Below are 19,859 nucleotides of genomic sequence, written 5' to 3'. Positions count from 1 at the left end.
CGTACCCCTCCCAGTCCACGAGGTACTGCAGGCCCCCCACCCGACGTCGGGAGTCCAAGATGGCCCGGACTGTGTACGCCGGGGCCCCTCCGATGTCCAGGGGGGGCGGGGGGACCTCCCGCACCTCAACGTCCTGTAGCGGACCAGCTACCACCGGCCTGAGGAGAGACACATGAAACGAGGGGTTAATACGGTAATATGTAGGAAGTTGTAACCTATAACACACCTCGTTTATTCTCCTCAGGACTTTGAATGGCCCTACAAATCACGGACCCAGCTTCCGGCAGGGCAGGCGGAGGGGCAGGTTCCGGGTCGAGAGCCAGACTCTATCCCCTGGGTTAAACACCGGGGCCTCACTGCGGTGGCGGTCAGCGCTCTCCTTGTGTCGATCTCCAGCCTTCTTTATACACTCCTGGACCGCATTCCAGGTCTCCCTAGAGCGCTGGACCCATTCCTCCACCGCAGGAGCCTCTGTCTGGCTCTGTTGCCATGGCACCAGGACCGGCTGATACCCCAACACGACCTGGAAGGGTGACAGGTTAGTAGAGGAGTGGCGCTGAGAGTTCTGGGCCATCTCGGACCAGGGTACGAACCGCGCCCACTCCCCTGGCCTGTCCTGGCAATATGACCGCAGAAACCTGCCCACATCCTGGTTAATGCGCTCTACCTGCCCATTACTTTCGGGGTGGAAACCCGAGGTCAGGCTGACCGAGACCCCCAGCCTCTCCATAAACGACTTCCACACCCTGGACGTGAATTTGGGACCCCGATCAGATACGATGTCCTCGGGCACCCCGTAGTGCCGGAAGACGTGGGTGAATAGGGCCTCCGCGGTCTGTAGGGCCGTGGGAAGACCGGGCAACGGAAGCAGACGGCAGGACTTCGAGAACCGATCCACAACAACCAGGATCGTAGTATTACCCTGAGATGGCGGGAGATCCGTAAGGAAATCCACCGAGAGGTGAGACCATGGTCGCTGTGGAAAGGGGAGGGGCTGTAATTTCCCTCGAGGCAGGTGCCTAGGAGCCTTGCACTGGGCGCACACCGAACAGGAAGAGACATAGTGTCTTACATCCTCTACCAAGGTGGGCCACCAGTACTTTCCCCTCAGGCCTCGCACTGTCCGTTCCACCCCAGGGTGACCCGAGGAGGGTAGAGTGTGGGCCCATCGGATCAAGCGATCACGAACACCCAGCGGAACGAACTTCCGACCCGCGGGACATTGAGGTGGAGTGGGTTCGACCCGACCCGCCCGCTCGATGTCCGCATCCACCTCCCACACCACCGGTGCCACCACACAGGAAGCCGGGAGTATGGGAGTGGGATCGATGGTCCGCTCCTCGGTGTCGTAGAGACGTGACAGTGCGTCGGCCTTCCGGTTCCGAGAACCCGGAATGTACGAAAGGGTGAACTGAAACCTCATAAAGAACATGGCCCACCTGGCTTGACGAGGATTAAGTCTCCTCGCTGCCCGGATGTACTCCAGGTTACGGTGGTCGGTCCAGATGAGAAAAGGGTGACGTGCCCCCTCAAGCCAATGTCTCCACACTGTCAAAGCCTTGACCACAGCTAACAACTCCCTGTCCCCCACATCATAGTTGCGCTCCGCCGGGCTCAGCTTCTTAGAAAAGAATGCGCAGGGGCGGAGCTTCGGAGGAGCGCCCGAACGCTGCGAAAGCACAGCTCCCACCCCAGCCTCGGACGCGTCCACCTCCACTATGAATGGCAAAGAGGGATCCGGATGCGCCAGCACCGGAGCATTGGTAAACAGAACCTTCAGACGACGGAAGGCTCTGTCCGCCTCTGCCGACCACCGCAATTGCACCGGACCCCCCTTCATCAGTGAGGTAATGGGAGCTGCCACCTGGCCAAAGCCTCGGATAAACCTCCGGTAATAATTGCCGAACCCCAAGAACCGCTGCACCTCCTTTACCGTGGTAGGGGTCGGCCAATTACGCACAGCCATAACGCGGTCATCTTCCATCACCACCCCTGTGGTGGAAATGCGATATCCCAGAAAAGAAACGGCTTGTTGGAAGAACTCACATTTCTCAGCCTTGACGTATAGGTCATGCTCCAGCAGCCGCCCAAGCACTTTACGCACCAGAGCCACATGCGCGGCGCGAGTGGAGGAGTAGATCAGGATGTCATCGATGTACACCACCACCCCCTGCCCGAGCATGTCCCTGAGAACCTCGTCCACAAAGGATTGGAAGACGGCGGGAGCATTCTTTAACCCATACGGCATGACGAGGTACTCATAATGGCCAGATGTGGTACTAAATGCAGTCTTCCACTCGTCTCCATCTCGGATACGCACCAGGTTATACGCGCTCCTGAGATCTAGTTTGGTGAAAAAGCGCGCCCCATGAAATGACTCCACGGCCGTAGCAATGAGAGGTAGTGGGTAACTGAACCCCACTGTGATAGAATTTAGACCTCTATAATCAATGCACGGGCGCAGGCCTCCCCCTTCTTCTTCACAAAAAAGAAACTCGAGGAGACGGGTGATTTAGATGGCCGAATGTATCCCTGTCTCAAGGATTCAGTGACGTATGTCTCCATAGCCACTGTCTCCTCCTGTGACAGAGGATACACGTGACTTTTAGGAAGGGCCGCGCCAGCCTGGAGGTTTATCACACAATCCCCCTGTCGATGGGGTGGTAATTGAGTCGCCTTCGTTTTACTGAAGGCGATAGCCAAATCGGCATATTCAGAGGGGATGTGTACAGTGGAGACTTGGTCTGGACTCTCCACCGTGGTTGCACCGATGGAAACTCCTATACACCTACCTGAGCACTCCCTCGACCACCCCTTAGAGCCCTCTGCCCCCATGAAATCTGAGGATTGTGAGAGGCTAGCCAGGGAAGTCCCAGCACCACCGAAAATGCCGGGGAATCAATAATAAACAGGCTGATACGTTCCTCATGACCCCCTTGCGTTACCATGACCAGTGGCACTGTTACCTCCCTCACTTGGCCAGACCCTAGTGGTCGACTATCTAAAGCGTGCACGGAGAAGGGTTGATCCAGTTTAACCAGGGGAATCCCTAACTTATCAGCAACACTTCGGTCCATAAAACTCCCAGCTGCACCTGAATCGACTAGTGCCTTATACTGGGAGTGAGGGGAAAACTCAGGGAAGAAAACAGAGACATACATGTGGTCGACAGGGGGCTCTGGGTGTGGCTGGTGCAGACTCACCTGGGAGGTCGATGGGGTGCTCCGCCTACCATCTGAATTCCCGGGAGAACCTCTCCAGCACCGGTCCGCAGTGTGTCCTCTACGGCCACAGTGGGTGCAGGAGAGGCCCCCCCCTCCGGTCCTCCCAGCAGCAGTCACTCCAAGCTCCATGGGCGTTGGAGCAGGAGGGATGGGAGGTGGAATGAATAGGCCCCGATCGGAACGTCCCCGGGCAGCCAGCAGGTTGTCCAGCCTGATGGACAAATCAATCAACTGGTCCAGCGTGGTGGTATGGTCCCGGCAAGCCAGCTCCCGGCGGACGTCCTCACGTAGACTACACCTGTAGTGGTCAATCAGGGCCCGCTCATTCCACCCCGATCCGGCGGCTAGAGTTCGGAACTCCAGAGCAAAGTCCTGAGCACTCCTCGTCTCCTGCCTCAGATGAAATAATCGCTCGCCCGCCGCCTTGCCCTCCGGGGGATGATCGAATAACGCCCGGAAGCGGCGAGCGAACTCCGGGTAGTTGTCCTTCGCTGAGTCTGGGCCCTCCCAGACGGCGTGGGCCCATTCCAGGGCTCTACCCGTGAGGCATGAGACGAGGACGCTCACCCTCTCTTCATCGGAGGGAGAGGGCCGGACGGTCGCCAGGTACAGGTCCAACTGGAGCAAAAACCCCTTGCACCCAGCGGCCGTCCCATCGAACTCCCTGGGAGCCATGATCCGTATCCCGCTTGTACTGGGTTCGGTTGGATTAGGTAGGGGCGCAGGGTGATGAATCGGTCCTGGTGGGGTTGATGGAGCGACTCGCTCCCAGCTCTCCAATCGGGTCAGCACCTGGTCCATGGCCGTGCCCAGTCGCTGGAGGAGGCGGGCATGTTGGGAGACTTGTTCCTCCATTGAAAATGTTTCTGTCCCTGCTGACTCCATAAGTGGTGCGGGATTCTGTCACGAGCGGGATGAACAGTTTAAGGAGTGAGTCAAGCGCAGGAGACTGAGGTCCGTTGGAACAAACTTAATTTAATACTCCAATGGCAAGATCCATATATGGCTGAGAGCATAACAGTCAAAAATGACTAAACGAAGATCCGCTCAAAAAACAGACGGGGCGCAGCCCGGCAACCCTAATGCCTATACAATAAACGTAACACCACACGTAACAAAGAACAATCCCGCACGAATCCTAGCTAAACACAGACAGACTAAATACCCCCCACTAATGACAAACACAAAACAGGTGCAATCACAAAACAGACATAACTAACAGACACTGAAACACAGATCGGTGGCAGCTAGTAGGCCGCGACGACGACCGCTGAGCGCCGCTCGACCGAGGAGAGGCGCCACCTTCTGTGGATGTTGTGACATGTACAGACCCCAGAGCTATGCTGCTGTTTGGGGCATCGGGGGGGGTTCCGTTTACGGTGGACGAAGAGGGGGGCTTGGTTTTAACTTTTTAGTTCTGGTAAAATTAAGTAAAGATTGTGCTCAAATTATGTAACTACAGGGCCAATAAAGGTATTGTTATATAATAATAATCCCTCAATCGCATTTCTTGAAGTTCTCTGGCCAGAAGACAGCGAAAAATATATCGTGAGTGAAGTATGATTTAGGCAATTTCTCCATGCTACCATCTAGAAGGTGGAAACAGTACAGGTGTATCAAAGCTTGGACCGAGAGACTGAGAAACAGCTTCTATTTCCAGTCCATCAAACTGTTAAACAGTCATCACTAGCCGGCCTTTGCCCAGGACCCTGCCCTGAACCTTAGTCACTGTTCTAGCCGTCTACCACCCACTACTCTACCATGCACCTTAGAGACAGCTGCCCTATGTACATAGAGTCATTGAACACTGGTCACTTTAATAATGTTTACATACTGTTTTAGCCACTTTATATGTATTCTAGTCATGGCTCATCCTATATAACTACAGCTGTACACACCTTTTCTATTCATATACTCTCCATACTGTCTCTACACACCATTATATGTATATATATTTATATACATTACATGTACACGTATATATATTTCGGTCTCTGACATTGCTCATTCTGATATTTCTTAATAAAAAAAAAGGCATTTCACTGCACTTGCAATAACATCTGCAAATCTTTCTACACAACCAATCAACTTTGATTTGACATGATGATGCTGCTACAGTGTTCACAAACTATTGGAAAAATTGGATCAGCCTTTGCCAAAGCAATAGATAAACTGTATAAAAGCACACAAATGAATGTATGCAGTCAAATAAAGACAATGAAAATGAAAAGCATTTTTTTTATTAATATCAATAAAAGTGTAATACGTTTACAACTTGGGGCATATGGACTTTAATTATGTTCAGTATAATTTGTTTGAGAAAATGTTGCTTCAAATCTCAGACATCCACAAATAGGTCTAGGTAAACCTGTCTACATTTCAGGGTTAGTTTCATATCCTTTTTATTTTTCAAGCAGATTCTGTACCTTACACTTGCAGTTCTTTAATTTACCACACGAGGGTAACCAAGAACCACTAGTATTTCTAGCGAGCCAGAGAGCATCACTTGCTGTGAATTGACTGACCCACTCATTGAACTATAAAAAACGGAGCCACTGTCACGGCAGCGCGCCACAGCCATACCACACAGGGCAATACCCCGCGAAGGGAAGAAGACCAGCGAGCTGCTGTCCGCTGATTTCTCCTTCCCCATCTCACTATATCAAACTCACTCCACAATGCCTGTGAATCAGAAATTTCAAGGTAATTGCAAATAACGTTATCCGAGTGGGATATTTTGGGGGGATTATCTATCAAGCTAAAAGGGCTAGCTAGCATTTGCAGTCTATTGTCAGCTAGTTCTGTATTGCCTGTTGGAATGGAATGCACGCCACTCTCCTCAATGGAGCATGCAAGGGCTAGCAATAGGGCTAGCTAGATAGTAGACCAGCTAGCTAACGTGATGAAATTAGACTACTGTAGCTAGCTAACGTCAGATCTATTTTCTTGCAGGAGGGAAAGCCTTTGGATTACTAAAAGCTCAACAAAGGGAGAGATGCGAGGAAATAAACAAGGTAAATCCGGTGATGTTTCTAATGTAGATATTTGCTTTTTATTTTGTCAATGAATGTATTAACAATTTATTTTCGATAGAATAATACCACTTGGCCTTGAACCTACTTTGATTTAGCTAGCACATAGCTACAAAGGTTTTAGCCAGTTACATTTGCAAATAACGTAAACGGCATTGTTTCTATCCACATTATTTGCCTGTACTTGCATTTGCATGTGATAAAATCTGTCATAAATTATTAATTTCATTGTTATTGACCCGGTGACCCGTTATCTTGCCGGCGGTATTCCCTGTGTCGTGAGAGCGACAGCCACTTGTTGCATGGCATACCCGTCACAGCTACGTCTTCTGGGGGTCAGTCTGTGAATGTCCCTCGCACTCCTGGTTTTAATGTTTTTGCTCACGTTAGACCAGTCTAATCTCGCCCTAAATATTGCCAACAATTTATCCAATTCCATATTCCACAACCTGATTAAAGACTAAAATCAGAAAAAGGGCAGATGCTGTGTGGCCCCTCTCCCTTGACTCCTGGAGCCGGGCGGTTATCCCCATGCGTTTAGACGGGAAATGCGTGTTTGGGCAGCGGGCTGAAAGCGCCCTTTGTGTCGGGGGCGACTGTCTGGAAGAGGGCTGGAACGGGCCCACAGCATTTGAGTTGCTTGTTCTCTCTCGCTCTCTCGCTCGCTCTCTCGCTCTCTCGCTCTCTCGCTCTCTCGCTCTCTCGCTCTCAAAACGATTTCAATTCAAAGGGGCTTTATTGGCATGGGAACCATATTTTTAGATTGCCAAAGCATAAGACCTAAACAAACATAAGTGCGAAAAAAACAAATTTAACAACATCCATTTTTTTGTAATTAAAAATGAACAGTAAGCATTGCACTCAAAGGTTTAAAAAAGATAGACATTTAAAGTGTTATATTATCAGCTATGTAAAGTGTTTTAGCAATGTGCAAATAGTTGTAGTATGAAGATAGTGGGAGAAGATAAACAGATAACTATTGGTGGTATTTGCAATGTTTGCGCTCAACTGTTTGCCCTTTTCTCATGGAAATGGTACACAAATCGTGTTGCTGTGATTGCACATTGTGGTATTTCGCCTTACAGATATAGGAGTTTATCAAATCAAATTGTATTTGTTACATGTGCCGAATACAATATGTGTAGACATTACAGTGAAATGCTTAAAATTAATGTTGGATTTGTTTTCAAATTCTTTGTGGGTCTGTGTGATAAGTGGGAAATATGTCTCTAATGTGGTCATACATTTGGCAGGTTAGGAAGTGCAGTTCAGTTTCCACCTCATTTTGTGGACAGTGAGCACATATAATGTCTTCTCTTGAGAGCCATGTCTGCCTATGGTGACCTCTCTCAATAGCAAGGCTATTTTCACTAATTCTTTATGTAGTCAAGGATTTTCTTAATTTTCTTTTTCAAGACCTCTGCAATCCGCCCTGGCATGCTGTCAATTAACTTCTGGGCCACATCCAGACTGATGGCCGCCCATTCTTGCATAATCAATGCTTGGAGTTTGTCAGAGTTTGTGGGTTTTTGTTTGTCCACCCGCCTCTTGAGGATTGACCACAAGTTCTCAATGGGATTAAGGTCTGTGGAGTTTCCTGGCCATGGACCCCAAAAAATCGATGTTTTGTTCCACGAGCAACTTGGTTATCACTTTTGTCTTATGGCAAGGTGCTCCATCATGCTGGAAAAGGTATTGTTCGTCACCAAACTGTGCCTGGATGGTTGGGAGAAGTTGCTCTCGGAGGATGTGTTGGTACCATTCTTTAGTCATGGCTGTGTTCTTAGGAAAAATTGTGAGTGAGCCCACTCCCTTGGCTGAGAAGCAACCCCCACACATGAATGGTCTCAGGATGCTTTACTGTTGGCATGACACAGGACTGATGGTAGTGCTCACCTTGTCTTCTCCGGACAAGCTTTTTTCCGGATGCCCCAAACAATGGGAAAGGGGATTCATCAGAGAAAATGACTTTACCCCAGTCCTAAGCAGTCCAATCCCTGTACCTTTTACAGAATATCAGTCTGTCCCTGATGTTTTTCCTGGAGAGAAGTGGCTTCTTTGCTGCCCTTCTTGACACCAGGCCATCCTCCAAAAGTCTTTGCCTCACTGTGTGTGCAGATGCACTCACACCTGCCTGCTGCCATTCCTGAGCAAGCTCTGTACTGGTAGTGCCCCGATCCCGCAGCTGAATCAACTTTAGGAGACGGTCATGGCACTTGCTGGACTTTCTTGGGTGCCCTGAAGCCTTCTTCATAACAATTGAACCGCTCTCCTTGAAGTTCTTGATGATCCGATAAATGGTTGATTTAGGTGCAATCTTACTGGCAGCAATATCCTTGCCTGTGAAGCCCTTTTTGTGCAAAGCAATGATGACGGCACTTGTTTCCTTGCAGGTATCCGTGGTTGACAGAGGAAGAACAATGATTCCAAGCACCACCCTCTTTTTGAAGCTTCCAGTCTGTTATTCAAACTCAATTAGCATGGCAGAGTGATCTCCAGCCTTGTCCTCGTCAACACTCACACCTGTGTTAACGAGAGAATCACTGACATGTCAGCTGATCCTTTTATGGCAGGGCTGAAATGCAGTGGATTTTTTGGGGGGGGGATTCAGTTCATTTGCATGGCAAAGAGGGACTTTGCAATTAATTGCAATTCATCTGATCACTCTTCATAACATTCTGGAGTATATGCAAATTGCCATCATACAAACTGAGGCAGCAGACTTAGTGAAAATGTATATTTGTGTCATTCTCAAAACCTTTGGCCACGACTGTACTCTCTGTTTAGGGCCAGATAGCGTTCCAATTTGCTCAGTTTCTTTGGTTGATTCTTTGCAGTGTGTCATAGTTATCTTTTTCCATCCTCATAATTTGGTTGGCTCTAATTGTGTTGCTGGCCTGGTGCTCGGTGGGGTCTGTTTGTGTTTGTGAACAGAGCCCCAGAACCAGCTGGCTGAGGGGACTCTTCTCTATTTTAATCTCTCTGTAGGTGAGGGCTTTGTGGTGGAATGTGTGGGCATCTCTTCCTTTTACGGCGTTGTAGAATTTAACAGCACTCTTGGGGGGTATAGTCCTAATTCTGCTCTGCATGCATTGTTTGGGGTTTTGCATCCTAGTTCTGCTCTGCATGCATCGTTTGGTGTTTAGCATTGTATACAAAGTATATTTTTGCAAAATTCTGGATGCAGAGTCTCAATTTGGTGTCCCATTTTGTGATTTCTTGGTTGGTGAGTGGACCCCAGACCTCAACAATAGACGCCAATGGGTTCTATAACTGACTTGAAGTATTTTTAGCCAGATCCTAATTGGGATGTCAAGTGTTATGTTCCTTTTGATGGCATAGAAGGCCCTTCTTGCCTTGTCTCTTAGATCGTTCACAGCCTTGTACCTACCTGTGGTGTTGATGTTTAGGCTGAGGTAGGTATAAATATTTGCGTGTTCTAGGGCAACAGTGTCTAGATATCATTTGTATTTGTTGTCCTGGCAACTGGACCTTTTTTGTAACACCATTATTTTGTCTTACTGAGATTCACTGTCAGGGTCCAAGTCTAACAGAATGTGTGCAGAAGATCTAGGTGCTGCTGTAAGCCCTTCTTGGTTGGGGACAGAAGCACCAGATCATCTGCAAACAGTAGACATTTGATTTTACAGTCCAGTAGGGTGAGGCCAGGTGCTGCAGACTGTTCTAGTGCCCTCACCAATTCATTGATATAAATGTTGAAAAGGGTGGGGCTCAAGCTGCATCCTTGTCTCACCCCACGGCTCTGAGGAAAGAAATCTGTGTGTTTTTTGCCAATTTTAACTGCACACTTGCTGTTTCTGTACAAAGATTTTACAATGTTTTCACTGAGGAAATGTTTTCTGCTAATGATACCGCAGAGGATTTTTCAGAGATTGCTGTTGACAGATTCTCTTTGGGGCTAGAAGCCTGTCTTCTCTCTCTCTCTGTGTCTCTGTCTCTCTCTGGGGCTGAAAGTATGTCTCTGTCTCTCTCTCGCGCATTCTGGTCACATGGAAACAAACCTAGAAGAGAATCAGCCCTCAGGGCACAGACGTCAGTTCAACTTCTAGTTTTTATTTACGTTTGGTTGAGTTGTCAAGTAATGTGAATTCAATGGGAAATCAACAAAACATTTCACCATGTCATTGGTTTTAGGTTAAAAGTTGGATGAAAAAAAGACAATGCCCTTACGTTGATAACTTTTTTCAAGTCCAATCAGTTTTCCATGTTGATCATGTGGAAACATTGTTGATTCAACCAGTTTTTGCCCAGTGGGATGTTGCGGAGAGAGGTCAATCAGGAGAATCACAGTTTTTTGTTTGTTTTGTGGGCCGTTTAACAAAATTATCATCCTTATTTCTGCAATAACATCAACAAAATGTAGATCCATATTGGTGAACTGACGACATCGACCATACATGCACAAGCATACATTTGCACTATTGTAAAAAAAAAAACAAGCCTGTTTTGGTATACTCAAGAAAGCAATAATTCCAGGTGCAGTGTAGTCACTAGTTGACTGATGATTGGCTCAGCCTTGGGTTTAGAGCTTTGCTGCCTGTGACTAACATGCCTGCATCACCACCTCCAGTTCTATGAATCAGCTGCCTGACAGTGAATGCAGTGGTGTTCAGCAGATTTGCACTTCGGTTCAGCCACACCATTTCCATAATAATACAACCTTTTATCTGGGGGGGGGGGGGGGGGGGGTTCTAGAATGACTGTGAGAAGGTCATTTCTGGTGACTTTTCTACATTCTACTCCAAAATGTGTGAAAATAAAGTGATGCTCTGCTCCTCCTCTCTCTCTTCACCCTACTCTTGCTCTACCCCAGAGGTGTCAAAGTCCTTTTCCCCCGCAGGCCTCATTTGGTCTTCAAATGTATTCTATTTCTTTGCCTTCGAAATAAGCAAAGAATGCTTTTGGAATTTTTGATGCTCCCTGACTAACTTTCGTTTCAATGACTGTTCACAAGCTGGACAGAGTGGAGAGACTATAAATGTAGGTCTATTGTAATTTCTACAGTTTCGATTTGGTTTTAGTAGGGATGTGCATCTTTCCCTTTCAAGACGATTCGATACGTATCTAGATACATGGGCTCCAATACGATACAGGAACAATACTCTTTAATTTGAAACTATTTGATACGATTCGATGTACTAATATTTGCTGCATAAATATTCTAAATTAAAATCTGCTACTGATGGAGCTTTTGAGCTGGGCCTCTGAGCTGGATCTGTCTGAGCTGACTTCTGTGTGTGTGTTAGAGGTCGATCGATTAATCGAAATGGCCGATTAATTAGGGCCGATTTCAAGTTTCCATAACAATCGGTAATCGGTATTTTTGGCCACCGATTTTCTGAATTTTTTAAATAATTTTTTTTATTTCTCTTTTTTAACCTGTTTAGGATAGGGGGCAGTATTTTCACGGCCGGATAAAAAACGTACCCGATTTAATCTGGTTACTACTCCTGCCCAGAAACTAGAATATGCATATAATTATTTGATTTGGATAGAAAACACCCTAAAGTTTCTAAAACTGTTTGAATGGTGTCTGTGAGTATAACAGAACTCATATGGCAGGCCAAAACCTGAGAAGATTCTATATTGGAAGTGCCCTGTCTGACGATTTCTTGTCCTTCTATAGCCTCTTTATCGAAAAGAGAGGATCTCTGCTGTAACGTGACATTTTCTAAGGCTCCCATAGGCTCTCAGAAGGCGCCAGAACGGGGAATGATGACTCTGCAGTCCCTGGGCGAAAAACAGTAGGGGTTTTGGAAAGTGGTCGTTCTGAGAACAATGACACTGGCGCGCGCGTGCATGTGAAGACTCCATTTTCTATTTTCAGTGTTTGAACGAAAACAGGTCTCCCGGTCGGAATATTATTGCTATTATCGCTTTTACATCTAGCGGAACATCTAGATGTAAGAGGTTAACTGCCTTGTTCAGGGGGGATTCGGGGATTCGTTTTTGCAACCTTCCGGTTACTAGTCCAACGCTCTAACCACCTGCCTTACATTGCACTCCACATGGAGCCTGCATGGCAGGCTGACTACCTGTTACGCGAGGGCAGCAAGAAGCCAAGGTAAGTTGCTAGCTAGCATTAAACTTATCTTATAAAAAACGATCAATCTTAACATAATCACTAGTTAACTACACATGGTTGATGATATTACTAGTTTATCTAACATGTCCTCCGTTGTTATAGCAGCAAGGGGAACCAACTCCATATTAACGCCCATGATTTTGGAATGAGATGTTCGACAAGCAGGTGTCCACATACTTTTGGTCATGTAGTGTACATAATTTACATACACCATACACATACAGTGCATTCAGAAAGTATTCAGACCTCTTGACTTTTTCCACATTTTGTTGCATTACAGCCTTATTCTACAATAGATTAAATTGTTTTTTTTAACCTCATCAATCTACACACAATACCCCATAATGACGAAGCAAAAACAGTTTATTTTACATTTTTGCACATCAAAAAATTAAAACAGGAATACTGTACTCAGTACTCTGAAGCACTTTTGGCAGCGATTATAGCCTTGAGTCTTCTTGGGTGTGACGCTTCAAGCTTGGCACACCTGTATTTGGGGAGTTTCTCCCATTCTTCTTTGCAGATCCTCTCAAGCTCTGTCACGTTGTATGGGGAGCGCCGCAACAGCTATTTTCAGGTCTCTCCAGAGATGTTTGATTTGGTTCGAGTGTGGGCTACTCAAGGACATTCAGAGACTTGTTCCGAAGCCACTGCTGCATTGTCTTGGCTAGGGGTCAACCAATTATGATTTTTCAACGCCGATACCGATTATTGGAGGCCCAAAAAGCCGCTGCCGATTAATCGGCCGATTTTTATTTTATTTATTTATTTTTAATTTATTATTTATTTATTTTTATTATTTTTGAAAAATATATTTATTTGTAATAATGACAATTACAACAATACTGAATGAACACTTATTTTAACTTAATATAATACATTAATAAAATCAATTTAGCCTCAAGTAAATAATGAAACATGTTCAATTTGGTTTAAATAATGCAAAAACAAAGTGTTGGAGAAGAAAGTAAAAGTGCAATATGTGCCATGTAAAAAAGCTAACGTTTACTTTCCTTGCTCAGAACATGAGAACATATGAAAGCTGGTGTTTCCTTTTAACATGAGTCTTCAATATTCCCAGGGAAGAAGTTTTAAGTTGTAGTTATTATAGGAATTATAGGACTATTTTTCTCTACACGATTTGTATTTCATATACCTTTGACTATTGGATGTTCTTATAGGCACTTTAGTATTTCCAGTGTAACAGTATAGCTTCCGTCCCTCTCCTCGCTCCTACCTGGGCTCAAACCAGGAACACATTGACAACAGCCACCCTCGAAGCACCGTTACCCATGCAGAGCAATGGGAACAACCACTCCCAGTCTCAGAGCGAGTGACGTTTGAAACTCTATTCGCGCGCACCCGGCTAACTAGCTAGCCATTTCACATGGGTTACACCAGCCTCATCTTGGGAGTTGATAGGGTTGAAGTCATAAACAGCGCAATGCATTGCGAAGGGCTGCTGGCAAAACGCACGAAAGTGCTGTTTTGAATGAATGCTTACGAGCCTGCTGCTACCTACCATCGCTCAGTCAGACTGCTCTATCAAATCATAGACTTAATTATAACATAATAACACACAGAAACACAAGCCTTTGGTCATTAATATGGTCGAATCCGGAAACTATCATCTCGAAAACAAAATTTTTTTCCTGTCAGTGAAATACGGAACCGTTCCGTATTTTATCTAACGGGTGACATCCCTAAGTCTAAATATTCCTGTTACATTGCCCAACCTTCAATGTTATGTCATAATTACGTAAAATTCTGGCAAATTAGTTCGCAACGAGCCAGGCGGCCCAAACCCTTGCATATACCCTGACTCTGCGTGCAATGAACGCTAGAGATATGACACAATTTCATGTTAGCAGGCAATATTAACTAAATATGCAGGTTAGAAATATATACTTGTTTATTGATTTTACAGAAAGGCATTGATGTTTATGGTTAGGTACATTGGTGCAACGACAGTGCTTTTTTCACAAATGCGCTTGTTAAATCAACACCCGTTTGGCGAAGTAGGCTATGATTCAATGATAAATTAACAGGCACCGCATCGATTATATGCAACGCAGAACACGTTAGATAAACTAGTAATATCATCAACCATGAGTAGTTAACTAGTGATTATGTTAAGATTGATAGTTTTTTATGAGATAAGTTTAATGCTAGCTAGCAACTTACCTTGGCTTCTTGCTCCCTCGCGTAACAGTTGTCAGCCTGCCATGCAGGCTCCTCGTGGAGTGCAATGTAAGGCAGGTGGTTAGAGCGTTGGACTAGTAACCGGAAAGTTGCAAAAACGAATCCCCGAATTACCCCTGAACAAGGCAGTTAACCCCCGTTCCTAGGCCGTCATTGAAATAAGAATGTGTTCTTAATCTGACTTGCCTAGTTAAATAAAGGTGTGTAAAAAAAATAAAAATTATAAATATTTTCTTTTTAAAATAAAAAAATAGGCTAATCGGTGGCCAAAAATACCGATTACCGATTGTTATGAAAACTTGAAATCGACCCTAATTAATCGGCCATTCCGATTAATCGGTCGACCTCTAGTCTTGGCTCTGTGCTTAGGGTCATTGTTCTGTTGGAAGGTGAACCTTCGCCCCCAGTCTGATGTCCTGAGCGCTCTGGAGCAAGTTTAATCAATGATCTCTCTGTTCTTTGCTCCGTTCATCTTTCCGTCTCCCTGACCCTGCTGCTGATAAACATCCCCATAGCATGACACTGCCACCACCCAGGTTTCTTCTGGACTTGACGCTTGGCATTCAGGCCAAAGAGTTCAATCTTTGTTTCAATCGACCAGAGAATCTTGTTTCTCATGGTCAGAGTCCTTTAGGCGCCTTTTGGAGAACTACAAGCGGGCTGTCATGTGCCTTTTACTGAGGAGTGACTTCCGTCTGACCGCTCTACCATAAAGGCCTGATTGGTGGAGTGCTGCAGAGATGGTTGTCCTTCTGGAAGGTCCTCCCATCTCCACAGAGGAATTCTGGAGCTCTGTCAGAGTGACCATCGGGTTCTTGGTCACCCCCCTGACTTTAGGCACTTCTCCCCCGATAGCTCAATTTGGCAGGATGGCCAGCTCTAGGAAGAATCTTGGTGGTTCCAAACTTTTTCCATTTAAGAATGATGGAGGACACTATTCTTGGGGACCTTGAATGCTGCAGACATTATTTGCTATCCTTTCCCAGATCTGTGCCTCGACACAATCCTGTCTCTGAGCTCTACTGACAATGCCTTCGACCTCATGGCTTAGTTTTTTTCTCTGACATGCACTGTCAACTGTGGGACCTTATATAGACAGGTGTGTGTGCCTTTCTAAATCATGTCCAATCAACTGAATTTACCACAGATGGACTCCAATCAAGTTGTAAAAACATCTCAAGGATGATCAATGGAAACAGGATGCACCTGAGCTCAATTTCGAGTCTCATAGCAAAGGGTCTGAATAATTATGTAAATAAGGTATCTGTTTTTTATTTTTAATACATTTGCAAAAATGTCTAAATACCTGTTTTTGCTTCATCATCATGGGGTATTGTATGTAGATTGATGAGGAAATGTTTTTATTTAATCAGTTTTAGAATAAGGCTGTAACGTAACAAAATGGGGTCTGAATACTTTCCAAATGCACTGTGTGTGTATATGTATGTGTGTGTGTGTGTGTGTGTGTGTGTGTGTGTCTTTTTTCTTTTGTTTTTTTAGTTGTCTTTTTAAAAATGTTTTCTCTAAGCATTGTTGTACGATTTTAAGGTCAAATACACTGCATTTCAAACAGTCAGCAATAATCTAATTAATTCAGGGCTTGTGAAATTATACCTAGGCTAAATATAAGCCTTCCACAACCATAAGACCAAATGATAATGTTATGAGTTTATCAAAATAGTTGAAACTGCTTTTTTTTCAATAATCACTGTAATCACTGATCTGGCTTTCAAGTCTATGAAAATTCCCTTTTTTCTTACAAATTTAACTAGATCCATACATAATGCTCATTCTAATAATGACTAACTTCTTGTAGCAGGAATTAGGCTATAGAAAATTGACACATCTCGTCAACAATTTCTCAAGCCCACGTGCTAGTGATTACCCAGCTAATCTTAATATTTCAAGTTTAGCGAACTTGGATCTATTTGCTAGCTAACAAGGTTGAACAGTTCAGATGTTATGAACACACCTTTCTGTCTGTCTCCAACTGTTTGAAAAGCATGTTAGCCTGTCCACTTTGTTCAGATGTTGAAATCAATTGGCCTACCTTATTTTTCAGAATGAGAACGAATTGGCAATTCATTATATAATTGTGTTTTATGCTTATTGCACATGTATAAAACAGACTAGACAGCTAGTCTGTTTTATAACGGTCTTTGGCTAAAATGCTGCTAGCGGTACGTGGGTACCCCAATTCCACGCATGACAAACTGAGCATTCATTTTTTAGAATCAATGTTCATTGATACTGTCGTTTTTAGTAGTCTGCTCTGCGTGCAATTTGTGTAGTTGAGACATACAACGGGTATTGTTAAAAAAGTGAACTGCTCTACTACAGTAAAATATTGTCTCAATGTGTTTTGGTGTCCATTTGACCGATTCTGTTGAACCAAACCTCAAATGAAAATAGCGAGTTGAAAACGCTTGTCAGAGCTTTGGCTCCCGAGTGGCGCAGATGTGCAAGATCAGGAACAGGCCGCCTACCTCGCGAAGCCAGGCACAGTGCGCGAAGCCGGGCACATTGCTCAGTTTGACTAGGGCTGTTCGGTTTAGGGTCCGCGGTCCGATGCAGTCTTAAACGTTTGAATCGTTAAAGCCCTACGTTCAATGTTCAGAGAGTTTCCCTTATTAATTTAGGGGTGGTCTGTCAATGCTAAATCGTTTACGCCGCTCCAAAAATATGATTAAAAACGTTATTTGTGTGTGTGTGTACAGTATCTATCACTTTAGTTTTATTTGTTTTTTGAAATCATATTGTTTGAGTGGCGGCAACGATTTTAGCAGTGGAGGAGCGCCCCGAAAAGAATATAGGGAAACACTGTTGCTAATAATATTGTGTGCGTGTTTGTTGCAGTGATGAGTCAGACCCACTGAATCGTGCTGCTGTCCTTGAGAGGTTGCCTGTAATGCTGATTCTCATATTCACCTACAATTTCATGCTCTACCACTCAGACAAACACTCTTTATAACCCTTTTTCTCCCACTCACACACACGTTCTGTACTAACACCTCTTCAGGCATCAAATGTCTCTTCATATTCTATAATATATTCCATTTAGCAGACTCTTTTATCCAAAGCGTCTGAGAAGGAAGTTGTCAAGGAAGTGAGTGTGTTTATACAGGACCTACCGGCCCGCATTGTTACAAAATTTAGGGGGTGCACGGTGATGCTGAGCTCAATTTAGCCTCTAGCGTGCCTCTGGAGGATCCGCCATTATATCACACGGAGCCTCCGACGACATGTGGCTTTAACAGTCATGCGTGTGTATATATTTTGTATATGGTTGGCCCTGGGAATTGAACCCACAACCCTGGTAATGAACGCACCATACAGGACCACATTACTGAGCTACACCTGAACAGTCACAATGGCTGCCTGCCTTTCTTTACTGACTCCGGTATCAGAGTCATTCTCATGTCCCACTTTAATGAGCTCTATAGCACAGGAAGAAACACACACTGTGTGAGTCCCAAATGGCACCCTATTCCATATATAGAGCACTACTTTTGACCAGGACCATAAGGGCTTTGTTCGAAAGTAGTGCACTATATAGGGTTCTGTTTGGGACACAGCCTGTGTCTTTAAAACCCCCAGAGACATAGCATGGCCAGCAGCATACCACCATGCATACCTCTGTTGGCTTGGTTCTGAAGCTAAGCAGGGTTGGTCCTGGTCAGTCCCTGGATGGGAAACCAGATGTTGTTTGTAGTGGTGTTTGAGGGCTAGTAGGAGGCACTCTATCCTCTGGTCTAAAAAAATAAATATCCCAGGGTAGTGATAAGGGACATTGCCCTGTGTAGGGTGCTGTCTTTTGGATGGGATGTTAAACGGTGTCTTGACTCTGTGGTCACCAAAGATCCCTTGGCAGTTATCATAGGGGTGTTAGCCCCGGTGTCCTGCCTAAATTCCCGATCTGCTCCTCATACCATCCATGGCCACCTAAGCATCCCCAGCTTCCAATTCTCTCAATCATCTCCTCTATGGAAGCTATGCTCCTAAGCAACTTTGCATTATTAACATTTTTCGTGTGTGATTTCATACAGATGGAAATAACTTTTGGATATCAGACCGGTGGTAACTCACCAGCATTACGGCCAGGAATACGACTTTCCCAAATTGGATCCATTGTTCGTACCCCAGAGGGCAATTGAACTTATTCCAGAGGCTGCATTCAAAACACCGCCAGAGAAGAAGAGGTATTCCGAGTGGACCTCTAGTCCGACTCAGGAGGCGTGCACAACATCCACCGCTTCCGAGTATATTATTCGATAATATTCAGTCTCTGGATAACAAAGTACACGAGCTCAGGGCAAGGCTCTCCTTCCAGAGAGACATCAGGGATTGTAGCATACTCTGTTTAACGGAAACAGGGTTTTCTTGGGATATACTGTCCCGGTCCATACAGCCAGCTGGGTTCTCAGTACATCGCGCAGACAGGAATAAAAACTCTCCGGGAAGAAGAAAGGCGGGAGTGTATGTTTCATGATTAACTATTTATGGTGTGATTGTGATAATATACAGAAACTCAAGTCCTTTTGTTCATCCGACCTTGAATACTTCACAATCAAATGCCGACCATATTACATCCCAAGAGAATTATCTTCGATTCCCCCTCAAGCCTATACTACGACGGCCCTCAAAGAACTACACTGGACTTTATGCAAACTGGAAACCATATATCCTGAGGCCGTATTTATTGTAGCTGGGGATTTTAACAAAGCATATCAGGAAAACGCTACCGAAGTTCTACCAACAGATTGACTGTAGTACTCGCTCTGGAAAACATTGGACCACTGCTACTCAAACTTCCGGGATGCCTACAAGACCCACCCCCAACCTCCCTTAACCTTAAGCAAATCTTACCAGGACTCCATTTTGCTCGTTCCTTCCTATAGGCAGAAACTCAAACAGGAATGCTTAGGTCTATTCAACACTGGTCTGATCAATCAGAATCCATGCTTCAAGATTGTTTTGATCACGCGGACTGGGATATGTTCCAGGAATAACATTGACGAATACATGGATACGGTGAATGAGTTCATCAAGAAGTGTATAGGGCAGCCTTTCTTAAAGTATGGGTCGCGACCTCTTAATGGTGGGTCGCAACGTGTCAGAGTAAATGTATAATTGTTTCATTAATTACTGGAATTGATTTGGCCAAGTGCATCTGCGCTCTCTGTTCAGTGCGATCTCTGCTTAGAAGTGGTCTCTGCTCAGTTTGGCAGCTGCGCGAGTGTGAGAGGGAGATGCCCGTGTGCTTCGCGGTTTACCGGATCTTTTTTTCTGCAGTTT

At 45.3% G+C, this 19,859-nt stretch overlaps 1 protein-coding gene across 1 annotated transcript in view; it reads left to right on the top strand.

Annotated features, from left to right (window-relative positions):
* The first annotated feature begins 5,778 nt into the window (after window positions 1-5,778).
* LOC115203858 (allograft inflammatory factor 1-like) overlaps window positions 5,779-19,859 on the top strand; it is a 42,252-nt gene continuing 28,171 nt past the window's right edge. The window contains exons 1-2 of the mRNA XM_029768907.1: window positions 5,779-5,927; window positions 6,177-6,238. Coding sequence (XP_029624767.1) covers window positions 5,903-5,927; window positions 6,177-6,238 — 87 coding nt within the window. The 5' untranslated portion in view covers window positions 5,779-5,902. The remainder of the gene's footprint in view (window positions 5,928-6,176; window positions 6,239-19,859) is intronic.

This window comes from Salmo trutta, chromosome 12 (genome assembly GCF_901001165.1).
Source record: "Salmo trutta chromosome 12, fSalTru1.1, whole genome shotgun sequence".
In the NCBI taxonomy this organism is placed as follows: domain Eukaryota; kingdom Metazoa; phylum Chordata; class Actinopteri; order Salmoniformes; family Salmonidae; genus Salmo; species Salmo trutta.
The sequence above is the reverse complement of the archived record's forward strand: the minus strand, read 5'-3'. Positions and strand labels throughout refer to the sequence as shown.